The 14,014-nt window shown below is 38.0% G+C and overlaps 1 protein-coding gene across 1 annotated transcript in view; it reads right to left on the reverse strand.

Moving 5' to 3' along the window:
• Positions 1 to 14,014, reverse strand: part of LOC144957517 (uncharacterized) — a 123,086-nt gene that overhangs the window by 1,901 nt on the left and 107,171 nt on the right. Inside the window, exon 4 of the mRNA XM_078888846.1 lies at positions 10,277 to 10,340. Within this exon, the coding sequence (XP_078744972.1) occupies positions 10,277 to 10,340 (64 nt within the window). The remainder of the gene's footprint in view (positions 1 to 10,276; positions 10,341 to 14,014) is intronic.

Here is a 14,014-nt window from a genome sequence, read left to right on the forward strand (position 1 = left end):
CAAAGCGGTGTTATGTGCTGGGAATTTAGTCCATAATATACACGACGAGATTGAGAGCATGTGTTATTTATTATACAATAAAAAAAATATTAATGAGTTTAATAAATACAAAGACATGAAAATAAAGATAGAACGAAGATGACGTCACTCAGGTCTTTGTTATTGTTTTTTTTTTGCCAATTATGTCTGTGAGAAATTATCGCTAAACTGTATTAACCAGACGATAAACGTTTAAGGTTAAACACAGTTTTGTGTGTTGGTCCGTTATACTTCCGGATGACAATGTTGTGAGTTTCTTAGCCAAGCGCACACTATCTATATAATATACTGAGAGAGAGAGAGAGAGAGAGAGGGAGAGAGAGAGAGAGAGAGAGAGAGAGAGAGAGACGGAAAGAGGAAGAGAGAGAAAAAGGAAGAGAGAGAAAGAGGGAGAGAGGGAGAGAGAGAGAGAGAGAGAGAGAGAGAGAGAGAGAGAGAGAAGAGAGAGAAAGAGAGAGATAGAGAGAGATAGAGAGATAGAGAGAGAGAGAAAGAGAGATAGAGAGAGATAGAGAGAGAGAGAGAGAGAAGGAGGGATTCAGAGAGAAAAAACACACAGACACACGCAAACACATGCACATACATAATCGCGCCCACGCACACACACACACACACTCACACACACACACACACACAGGTAGAGAAATAGAGAGAGATATATAAGATAGATAGAGAGAGAGATGATGAATGTCTAAAAATAGATTAATCACAATCGTCCCTGTCATGATACGTTGATTGGTGATTCCAGAGATACTTCGATTCAAAACACTATTTTCGTCTTCATTGATCACAAAATCTTCTTTCCAAATTAGGGATTTCGAAAGTTCATTCCTATAATAGAATATTCCAGAATCAAAGTTAATGACAAGATAGTGCAAGTAGAGGGAACGAAGTTGACGTCAATCGGCTCTTTGTTGATCATTTTGAGTTTGGACCGCCAGGTGGGTGATTTGGTACGTTAATCAGACGGGCAGATGTTGTCAGAATTTTACTTAAATGTATAGCATCAATTAGCTTTATATATATATATATATATATATATATATATATATATATATTTATGCGGCTTTGTGGTCTAGTGGTATGACACTCGCTTTCGGATCAGAAGGTCCTGGGTTCGAGCCTCGCTCGGCTCATAGTTGAGTCCTTGGAAAAGACTCTTTACTCATATAACTACTGCTACTACTACTACTACTACTACTACTACTACTACTATACTACTACTACTACTACTACCATACTCAGGTGTAAAATGAGTACCTGGCCGTTTACAGCGTTGTCTCTGTCCGAAAAAAATTGTTACATCGCCTAACAGGCGTCATGTCCCGTCCTAAATGTTAAATGTCGCTGTTGGCCAGTGACCCCTTGTAAAGCGCTTTGAGCACATTTAGTGGATATTGCACTATATAAAAAGATCAATTAAAAAAAAAAATATTTTTTATATATCTCACTTCTCTCTCTCTCTCTCTCTCTCTCTCTCTCTCTCTCTCTCTCTCTCTCTCTCTCTAAATAAATAAATAAAATAGCAAATAAATACAATTCCCTTTATTCATTCCCAAATGAAAATTTGTCTATAGCTTCTATTTCAAGGTAGAAATGGGATAACCCTGGCGTCAACCGCAGTGCAGTGTCTCAAAGAATATATATATATATATATATATATATATAGTTGACGTCACTAAGGTCTTTGTTATTGATTTTTGCCATCCTGTTTATGAGGAATTCTCACTTAACTGTATTAACCTGACTATGAATGATATGGTTACACACAGTTTTGTGTGTTGGTCCGTTATACTTCCGGATGGCAATGTTGTGAACTCCTTAGCCAAGCGCATACTATCCATAAGTTAACGAAGGCTACGATCATATGCGTTGAGATAAAATACTCACCTGCGTGCAGACCAGATTATTTGTACCTACAGCCATATTTGCTCTTTACCAATGCGTTTGCGTATGATATTTGTACAAACTTATTGTATGGATACAGTCAAACTAGATCTGAAGGTTAGTGACTCCCAAAACATTATTGTTTTAAGATTCCTAAAGTTCAGTAGATAAATGAAAACAAAGACAAAAACTACATTCAGTTAACATTTTTGTCCCCTAAAGTTCATTGACACAAATACTACCAATTTGTTTAACTTCTTTGAATAACAAAAAGAGGAATACCTCTAATAATAATACCTCTATTTAAAAACCAATCACACCCCCCCCCTCACAAAATACAAACAAAAACAAACGAGAAAAAAACAACAACCCCACCTCCCTCCCGAAAACAAACAAATAAATAATAACAAAGCTACGTAAAGGAAAAAGTCTGAAGGAATAAAGCTATTTATTAAATAAAGATGGATCGAAGTAATAGTCTTCAAAAGTCGTATTGTCACTTCCTTCCTAATGACGTATGGTAACTTAGTAAACTATCGGAACAATGGCGGACGCCGTATGAAATATTTCCCCGGCGAGCTTAAACGCGTATCCAGAGGAAAAAAACCCCATCAATTTGATCATGTATTGACTTTTACACATTCTGATCACAAGGCATATGAAAAGGGAATGAAAAGTTCTAGCCAGCATGAAGAATAAAAAGTAATGATTTTCTTTGTTTAGAACCAAGATGGCCGCCGTTGCCGGGCGCGTGACATCAGACTATTGAATCCAATTGGGCGAGGCGAGGGGATAGGAGAAGGGTTGGGGGTGTGCGTTGGGGTGGGTGTGTTTGTGTATGTGAGTGATGTGATGAAATTAGGTTGATAGAAAAGCAAAAGTGAACATCTTGTTAAACATCGAACAAAGTGAGTGATATGATGTGATCTATTTTGAGATTTGAACATTCATTCTCTATTCTGTTTGAATAGACACTTAGATAAACACGCCTCTCGGACAGTCGTCATAATGTAAACAATGACAGCGATTGGTAAACATAGCAAACTACATTGGTTTTACTATCGATGGTAGGTACCTAAGTAAAATACCCACTGTTCTACCGCTTGATTAATAAAACCAACACAGAAAACTATAATATGTGTAAACATTAAACGTTTATAATATGGTCGAGAAAATCGTGTGATGACCAGTCACCCATTTGGCGGTACGAAAACAATAACAAAGATCAGAGAAAGGTCGAATTCATTCACTTTATTGTTTATAAATAACCATGTTTGTCCGTGCACGTTTAAAGGTGTGTCACAAATTCTATGTTTTGATTAGTCAAAAGTCTACTGGTTAATACGCTTCAACACTCGTAACGTCATTTCCCTCGTAATGACGCATGGTAACTTAGTAACTGGCTAAACTAAAGGGAACAATGGCGGACGCCCTTATGAATATTTCTCCCACGAGCATAAAAGCGTATCCAGAGGAAAAAAACATTATAAATCTGATCATGTTTTAACTTTTACACATTCTGATCACAAGACATATGAAAAGTTTTAGCCAGCATGAAGAATAAAAAGTACCGATTTTTTTGTTTGGAATCACGATGGCCGCCGTTGCTGGGCGACGTGACATCAGACTATTGAATCCAATTGCATCGGTTACCAGTAAAAGAAAGGATGGAATATAGAATCGCCCTCATCTGCTTAATGGCTTAGAACCCAGTTATCTAAAAAACAAAAAAAAAAGAAGAAAGAAATAGTCCTCTAGAGTCACGAGGGCTACAGAGCGATGGCGACGTGCAGAGCCGGACTTTATACCGATTTCAATAACGTGAAACAGACAATATAATTTGCTTGCTACCCCCAGGACAAGGACGCCGATCCATCACAAAGTACTTTCCGACTTCACCCCGGATCAAACTCAGTCCCTTTGCGTGTGAAGCGAGTGCTCTACCAACTGAGCTATTGGACTCCCTAAGTTATCTAAATGAACTTATAAATGGACATTCCAGAATGCTATGATCTTCATAAGTCAAATTACTTCTTTTGTGGTGGGAGATTATTTTGAACACCTGGTCCTCAGATTATATGGAGCGACCATTCAAAGGCTATTCGTGGTTTAAATGGTGCTGCTCGAAGCTCGAAGAAATAATTAACAATACGAAATTGAATGTAAACTTCAATTAAATATACCGAAACAGACAAAATGGACGTTTCGGGTTTCCCCTTTATCAACAAAACAGGTCATACGCCACTACCACATTATCTCATTCGCCTGTAGTGTTTCATTCGTGGAGTGTCAAGCATAGGATTTGAAATCAAAAGTAAAACATTGAATATATAAAGTGATACTAAGCTGCTAGAAGCTGTGGACTAAAAAGCATTAAACAAAAAATGAAGATAACAGCTTCAAAAAAAAAAAAAAAAAAAAAAAAAGAACAAAATGGCAAACACGGAACATTTCGGGCTCAAAACCCTTCTTCAGCCAACTAAAAATACAATGAAAACATAAATAAGTTACTAAATTCTTCTCTGTCGTCGATCTGGTATTTTAGTCATATATTTTTGTTTTCATTGTGTTTTGTAGGCGGCTGAAGAAGGGCCCGAAAGGTTCTGTGTTTGGTATTCAGTTATTTTTTGAAGTTATTATATAAATATATTCATTGTTTGTTTATAAAGTAAATCATTTAATTTTTACAAAAACTATTTTTTAAAGTCTTTATCAATGTTTCACATAATGTATTTGATTAGTGGTGTTTTCTTATTTTAAGTAATAAATGAGAGTGTGTCTGTTTGTCTATATGTGTGTGTGTATGTGTGTGTGTGTGTGTGTGTGTGTGTGGGTGTGTAAGCGTGAGTGTGAGTGCCTGTTTGGGCGTGTATGTGTGTTTGTGAGTGCTATTTTAGATTGTTATACTTGTAATTGTGAAGCGAATAGAGCAATACCGGAAAGTGACTTGACAAAAAAAAATAAAAAATGATTAGAAATATTAATTCTTTTTTTTAGTTTTGTCTCTCCCTCAGAAAAGACATATGTTATTTCTCTTTAATCTATTCTTTAAAGAAATATGGTTGTGGGCGACGTGTACATATATGCAGGTCTGAGATCCGAACCCACTTATGGGCCTAGTTTAACATTATTGTAATGGACAATATTTGCATCATTTTTTTGAGAGTTCCAATATAACAATGAGCCCATAAGGAATTGGGTTATCAGACCTGTAAATAAGAGCACGTCGGTTAGGGGTAAAAAATTGTCCGAACAGCCAATGATAAATTTTTGTCAACGAGCACAGCACTACTGGCAAATCTAAAAATTATAAAACTATTTTTTACAGATGGATATAGGAGTAAGTTGCAAACCTTTCTTAAATTATGGGTAATTGGATTCAGTAGTCTGATGTCACGCCGCTGGCAACGGCGGCCATCTTGGTTCTAAACAAAGAAAATCATTACTTTTTATTTTTCATGCTGGCTAGAACTTTTCATAAGCCGTGTGATCAGAATGTGTAAAAGTCAAAACATGATCAAATTTATGGGTTTTTGCCCTCTGGATACGCTTTTATGCTCGCCGGAGAAATATTTCATACGGGCGTCCGCCATTGTTCCAATAGTTTAGAGCCAGTGTTACTAAGTTACCATGTGTCATTAGGAAGGAAGTGACGTTACGACTGTTGAAAAGTATTCTATCACCCGTTGACTCAAATTATTATATGTAAAATCTGCGCATGCGAGGGCATAATGATTGGTCACTTGATTTTTGGAATCGCACAATGGCCACCATATTGCCAGGTTCATTTGCTCGTACCAACAGACTGTATTACAGGGACCGATTTTGATCGTTGATGGCTCAAAAGATTCGTCTGGATCTATGATAATTTCCACAATACAATAGACGAATGACTGTTCTTAGTAATAGCCTTTATTTCTCCGCAAATATGGCGTATTCTCCGCTTTAAGAGATATTCTTTAAAAAATTTAGCTTTTGTATAGCCCGATATTCACTTAACGTGCTCAAAGCGCTTTACAAGGGGTCCCTGGCCAACAGCAACACTTAAACTGCAGGACGGGACATGACGCCTATTCGGCGATGTTGCAATTTTTTCGGACAGAGCCAACGCTGTTATCTGCCAGGTACTCATTTTACACCCGAGTACGGTGAGAGAATATAAATAAAGAGCCTTTTCCAAGGACTCAACTATGCGCCGAGCGAGGCTCGAACCCAGGACCTTCCGATCCGAAAGCGAGTGTCATACCACTAGACCACATGGCACATAGCCGCGCATTCTTGAGTATAGTTTCAATCTTTCATTGTCTAAATCACCCGACGACAAATTACCTATCTGGAACAACAGGTCGTATAGATTGTTGTTGTAGTCTATTTGTGTCAAGGATCCAATTATGTGTTTCCCGTATTTACAACACATTTCTACACCATTGTGCACCGTTCATTCACGCCTTATTGTCTTCGTAATATGATTTGCCAGATTAATCGGGAGTTTCCTACTTTTTCCATCTCGCACTCGGCCCGAGCTGAGATAGGCTTGTTAATTTGATAGATGGATGAATAGATGAGATAAAGGAGATAGTTAGATAGATAGATAGATAGATAGATAGATAGATAGAGAGAGAGAGAGAGAGAGAGAGAGAGAGAGAGAGAGAGGATGAGAGAGGGGACCGAAAATAGCCACTTTGAGTGTGTGTGTGTGTATGTATGTATGAGAGAGAGAGAGAGAGAGAGAGAGAGAGAGAGAGAGAGAGAGAGAGAGGATGAGAGAGGGGACCGAAAATAGCCACTTTGAGTGTGTGTGTGTGTGTGTGTATGTTGAGAGAGATGAGAGAGAGAGAGAGAGAGAGAGAGAGAGAGAGAGAGAGAGAGAGAGAGAGAGAGAGAGAGAGAGAGAGAGAGGATGAGAGAGGGGACCGAAAATAGCCACTTTGAGTGTGTGTGTGTGTGTGTATGTATGTATGAGAGAGAGAGAGAGAGAGAGAGAGAGAGAGAGAGAGAGAGAGAGAGAGAGAGAGAGAGAGAGAGAGAAGGACAGTTGGGAGGAGGACCAAAAAGACAAAAAAGGCCAATTTACGTTCCAATAGCCATTGATAACAAGATTGGCACAACATCGTTTCCAGCTTTCTATATATGGCACTCTCCAATAGATTACATTGGGTATTTCGATACTACACGCTTTGGTTTCAGTCGGACTTATCAATGAATGGACTAAAGTAGCGATATCCAACCGAAGGGAGGTAATCAATTGTTATAAAAAAAAGTGTTGGGGGTGGATTCGTGAGTGGTGGGGTGCAGCTTGCAGGAGGGAGGAGGGGGGAGGGGGGGGGGGGGGGAGGATGGGGTTGATGGGATTGTTTCTGAGATGTTTCTATCGAAAAGAAATACGAATATGACCGAATATATTCAGGTTTTCGTCCATTCGAGTCATCGATCACATGAATTTTGATGTCAAACGATTGGATATTGTAAAAATAAATGTAAACAAACTGCTTTTGACTCCAGAAACAGTGAACACTTTTCATAATGTGGACCATTTTGAGCACATTATGAAATGTGATCGATGATCGCGCAGAGAAAATTGATGTTGATAATTAAATAAATAATAATTGAGCTTTATATAGATAGAATGCGCTTGGCCAAGGAGTTCACAACATTGCCATCCGGAAGTATAACGGACCAACACACAAACTCTGTGTAACCATGAACTTTTATAGTCTGGTTAATACAGTTTAGTGAGAACAACTCACAAACCTGGATGGCAAAAACAATAACAAAGGCCTGAGTGACGTCATCTTCGAACTATCTATAGATAGTATGCGCTTGGCTAAGAAGCTCATAACATTGCCATCGGAAGTTAACGGACCAACACACAAAGCTGTGTGTATCCATGAACGTTTATAGCGGGTTAATACAGTTCAGTGAGCATTACTCAAAACGTGGATGGCAAAAACAATAACAAAGGCCTGAGTGACGTCATCTTCGAACTATCTATAGAGCAATATCCACTAAATGTGCTCAAAGCGCTTTACAAGGGGTCCCTGGTCAATTTTTCGGACAAAGACAACGCTGTTAACGGCCAGGTACTCATTTTACACCTGAGTACGGTGAGAGAATGTGAGGAAAGAGCCTTTTCCAAGGACTCAACTATGCGCCGAGCGCGAGGCTCGAACCCAGGACCTTCCTATCCGAAAGCTAGTGTCATACCACTAGACCACATAACCGCATAGTCTGTTGATGCTAATAATAGCTTAGTTTAGAAAACTCATAACATCCGCCAGCCAGATATAACGTACTAACACATAAAACAATGTGTAATCTTAAACTTTTATAGACAGTATGCGCTTGGCCAAGAAGCTCACAACATTGCCATCCGGAAGTATAACTGACCAACACACAAAACTATGTGTAATCAGGAACGTTTATAGCCAAAACAAAAACAAAGGCCTGAGCCACGTCATCTTCGTTCTATCAATAAACTGATTAATAGACAGTTTGCGCTTGGCTTAGAATTTCACAACATTGCCATCCCTAAGTAAAACGGACCAACACACAAAACTATGTGTAACCATGAACTTTTATATTCTGGCTCATACAGTTTAGTGAGAAGTACTCATAAACTTGGATGGCAAAACAACTATAGAATTTAGTGAGAGATACTCATAAACATGTCTGGATGAAAACAATAACAAAGAGCTGGGTGACGTCAATTTCGTTCTGTCTATTGATCATCCCGATTATGATGAACGGGTGAGGAGTACGTCATGTCAAAAGTCCACGGAGCTGGAGTTTATTGCTGGTTCGACCGTAGCCATCTTTAACTAAAATCCTGATACTCACCTAAAATTCGTCATAAAAGAAGACGAAGATCACGAGAAAAAGTTTAATTGTGAGTTGTAATCAGTAACTCAACCAATGGAAACATAATTTATTTCCTTGAACACTTCTAACCACTACTCACTTTCTACTTTCGTTTGGTGATGATTGTCTTTTATTTTTTTGACGTAATTTTTTGGCCAGTATCAGCGTTGCCATCGTAAAGTTACAGATAGTATGCGCTTCGCTAAGAAGCTCATAACATTGCCATCCGGAAGTATAACGGACCAGCACACAAAACTGTGTGTATCCATGAACGTTTATAGTCGGGTTAATACAGTTCAGTGAGTATTACTCATAAACGCGGATGGCAAAAAACAATAACAAAGACCTGCGTGACGTCATCTTCGAACTATCTATAGCCTGACACTGACCAAAAAATGACGTCAATATGCCAGTCTTTTGCCACAAAAGAAAACAAATCGTGAGTTGTATTCAATAGTTCAACCAATGAAATCACTTGATTCCATGAGCTCTCCTAATGACAACTCACTAGACGCTTCACAAACCTAAAAAATTACGTCAAACTGCCAGTCCTAGAGGGTTCTACCGTAACCATCGTTAAGTTATAGCCTGACACTGAAACCCAAAAAGACTGGCATTTTGGCGTCATTATTTGTTTTTTGCACCGCCTAGTGAGTTGTCGTTAGTAGAGCTCATGGAAACAAGTTATTTCATTGGTTGATCAATTGAATACAACTCACGATTTGTTTTCTTTTGTGGCCATAAAAAAGGCATTTTGACGTCTTTTTATGGTCAGTGTCAGGCTATAAGTTAACGATTCCCAATCAGAGACTTACGAAGGCGAAAAGTTAACGATGGATACGCGAGGACCGTGTCCTTTGTAAAATCACGGCCAGTAGACCAAGAAATGACGTCAAAAGACCACAAGAGAAAACAAATCGTGAGTTGTATACAACAGTTCAACCAATGGGATCACTTGTTTTCTTGACCGCTACTAAAGACAACTCAATAAATATGCTTTCAGAAACTTTAAGGTCATAATATGACCTTAATATGTCCAAGCAATCACTGAGCTTCTTAACCACTTTAAGGTCATGATGTATAGATAATGTACACTTGGCTAAGAAGCTCTCAACATTGCCATCCGGAAGTATAACAGACCAACACACAAAACTATGTGTAGCCTTAAACGTTTGACGTTTATAGTCTGGTTAATATAGATAGAACGAAGATGACGTCACTCATACCTTTGTTATTGTTTTTTGCCATCCGCGTTTATAAGTACTTCTCACTAAACTGTCGGAACCACACTATAAAAGTTCATGGTTACACACAGTTTTGTGTCTTAGTCCGTTACACTTCCGGATGGCAATGTTATGAGCTTCTTAGCCAAGCGCGTACTATCTATAATTTTGTGAGAAGTACTTATAAACGCGGATGACAAAAAAACAATAACAAAGACCTGAGTGACGTCAACTTCATTCTATCTATATTATAAGTGCCCATTTCTTACCTGTGTTGTCTGTATTCCCGACAGCATCCATCAGCACACTGGAAACTTGCTGTACACGGCTCGCCTGTGGATGGGTGGCAATAATGATAATAACAATTATAAAATGATAAAAATGATGATGATGATGATGATGATGATGATGATGATGATGATGATGATGTTGATGATGATGATGATAATAATATGATAATAATATAATAATAATAATATATAATATAATAATAATAATAATAATAATAATAATAATAATAATAATAATAATAGTAATTAATAATAATAATAATAATAATAATAATAATAATAATAATAATAATAATAATAATAATAATGATAATAATAATAATAATAAAAATAATAAGAAAGAAAGAGATATAGCGAGAAGAAAGAGAGAGAGAGAGAGAGAGAGAGAGAGCGAGAGAGAGCGAGAGAGAGAGAGAGAGGAGGAGAGAGAGCGAGAGAGAGAGAGAGAAGAAAGAAAGAGAGAGAGAGAAGAGAGAAGAGAGAGAGAGAGAGAGAGAGAGAGAGAGAGAGAGAGAGAGAGAGAGAGAGAGAGAGTTCTGTAAATTTTTAAAAAGTTACTCTTTTGCTTCCTATCTAGAAAAACACTTTTCAGAAAATTCTAGTTGGGGCTTTTTGACTTAAAGGTTTTCAGTTTTACATTGGGGTAAAAAAAATCCCCAAAAAGCAAAACACAATAAATCATTTGAAAAATACAAAACAAAACAAAACAATTTTTAAAAATCCAGCAAGCTAAAAAAGAAAGACAGAAAATAAATAAGTTAACAAAGGTAAAACAGATCTGCAAACAGAAAATCCAACGGTATGCCAATACAAAGGAAAACACGCCCCCCCCCCTCCCCACCCCCGCCTTAAAAATTATTATATTATCACCAGTCTGTAAATTAAAAAAAAGATTTATTACGTAATTTGAATCAGATCTCGCTAAGCAACATCGTATCGTTTGTAGCAAATTGTGCCAATTAGAGTGTTATTACTATTATGATGGTAAAATGGTACCAAGCCGTCCCATCATTGATGTCGTCTGTTGCCATAGCGACAGCCAAACCAAGGCAAATGTCGGAGCCTAATGAGAGGACATAACTCTAAATAATTTTCTTTCTACTGACCCAGTTAAAGAATAGTTATGATCTATCATTGCAAATTATGACAATAATAAAACATAGACTAATATATAAATTGCCTCTAGTCCCAGAATTGATAATAATAAAGCTTTAAATTTTGGATTCTACAAAAGAAAAAAAAAATCTTTTCAAGTTCCCAGACGACCTCAATATTATCAAGACTATCATTTTACTATTTTTTAAAAGTCTGGTGTTAACTATCAAAGAATGTATTCTTGATAACCAGAAGTGACAGACTATGTGATCAGAAATCATATTAGAAACAAACATCTCTCTCTCTCTCTCTCTCTCTCGCTCTCTCTCTCTCTCTCCCTCTCCCTCTCTCTCACTCTCTCTCTATACATGCATATATATATATATATATATATATATATATATATATATATATATATATATATATATATATATATATATAGATAGATAGAGGGGCCCCTCTTAAATACTAAAAACAAAAAAAAAAAAAAAAAAAAAAAAAAACAAACAAAAAACAAAAAACAAACAAAGATCAAACAAACAAACCAACCCCCCCCCCAAAAAAAAATAAAAATAAAACCAACAACAAATCAACGACTAAACGAAAATAAACAAACAAAAAAATAACAAAAAACAAAACAATCAAACGAACGAAAACGACCAAAAAAAAAAAACCCAACTAAAAACAGACCACGACAAACAAAACAAAAAACAATTCCCAAATAACGAGAAAAACAACAACCTGTAGCATCTACTTTACTGGAAACAACAAACAATGAAAGCAATGTGTAGTGAATTTTATAAATTTAATGAGTTCTCTCGTGTTTACGTTTTTGTCTGATCTGGCGTGTAGAGTAGTCTTGCAGTCAGCAGTATGTGGTAAGTCTTCGTAGTTCGTAGGAAACGGAGATCGCCACACATGCCCCCCCCCCAAACCGGACTAGTCATCTTCGTAGTACCGAGGTCGTTTAATGGTACGTCCTGAGCGAGATAGCTTCTTAGTAGGCACTACGTTAGTATCATCAGAAGCAGTACGGGAGTTTTGTATGTTTCTGTTCGATAACTTTCTGTTCGTATTCGGTGGGCGTCCACGACGAGGTGGGGTGGCAAGGGAAACTGGTTGCGTAGAATCGACAAATGCAGGTTTAAGTCGGTCAATCGAAATCCGTTCTGCTTTGCCACCAACATCAATCAGGAATTGTTTATCTCCAGGGGTTATGACAACATAGGGACCTGTATACGGCTTCTGAAGGGGTCCTCGGTGGGTGTCAACACGGATGTAAACATATTTTGCTGACATCAAGTTCTTGGGTAAATTTGTTTGATGATAGCCGTGATGATGTGTTGGCCGTGGTGAATGAAGGGACACGTTTTGCCGAAAGGTTGCCAAAAAGTCTTTAGCGTGGAAGTCTGAAGGATGGTCGGGTATAAACTCTCCAGGGATTGTTAAAGGTTCTCCGTATACTAATTCAGCTGGAGAATGACCGATATCATCCTTAGGTGCAGTTCTTAAACCAAGCAGAACCCAAGGTAGTTCATCCACCCAATTTGGAGTTATTAGACGAGCTTTGAGGGATGATTTCAAGGACCGATGAAACCGTTCAATCATGCCGTTGGACTGAGGGTGATACGCAGTTGTGTGATGAATCTGCACACCAAGTTGACTGGCCATCTGTTTCCATAGCGTGGATGTAAATTGTGAGCCCTGTCAGAAGTCATATCAACAGGAATACCAAACCGCGAGATCCAATTGGAGATCAGGGCTTTTGCACATTCTTCTGTTGTTGTGGTTTGTAACGGTATTGCCTCAGGCCATCGGGTGTTCCTGTCAATTATAGTAAGGAGATGGGTGAACCCCCTTGACTGAGGTAATGGTCCAACGAGGTCAATGTTTATATGTGAGAATCGCTTTCCTGGGACATGGAATGTTTCTAACGGTGCTCGTATATGTTTTTGAATTTTCGAAGATTGGCAGTTGTGACATTGCTTAACCCATGCTGACACTTCTTTCTTAAGACCATGCCAGATAAACTTCTTGCTGATAAGTCTGACTGTGGCCTTAACTCCAGGATGACTCATATTGTGAATAATTTCGAAAACTGGTCTTCTGAAGTCGGTAGGAACGATAGGTCTTGGGTAGCCAGTTGAGATGTCACAAATTAACTCTGGACCCGAGTCAACGGATGTTTTGACGATTTTGAGGCTTGTTAATGCAGTTTTGTAAGCCTGTATGTCAATGCTATTTTCTTGGGATTCCGCCATAGCTTGATAGTCGATGCCAATTGAGACTGAGTTTGTAACTGCTCTTGAGAGACAATCTGCGACAGTGTTGTTTTTTTCCAGAAATGTGTCGGATGTCAGTCGTGAACTCGGATATGGCAGATAAGTGCCTTTGTTGACGAGCTGACCATGGTTTAGTTGATTTGGACATGGCATGGATTAATGGTTTATGGTCTGTAAAAATAGCGAATTGTCTCCCTTCAATGATGAAACGGAAATGACGGATGGCTAAGTGAATACCAAGCAACTCCCTATCAAAGGTACTGTATTTCTGTTCAGGTTTACGTAACTGCCTGCTGAAAAATGCCAATGGTTCCCAATTACCTTGATGATTAAGTTGTTC

This window comes from Berghia stephanieae, chromosome 12 (assembly GCF_034508935.2).
Source record: "Berghia stephanieae isolate SIO BIC M18660-M18661 chromosome 12, UCSD_Bste_1.3, whole genome shotgun sequence".
Classification (NCBI taxonomy): domain Eukaryota; kingdom Metazoa; phylum Mollusca; class Gastropoda; order Nudibranchia; family Aeolidiidae; genus Berghia; species Berghia stephanieae.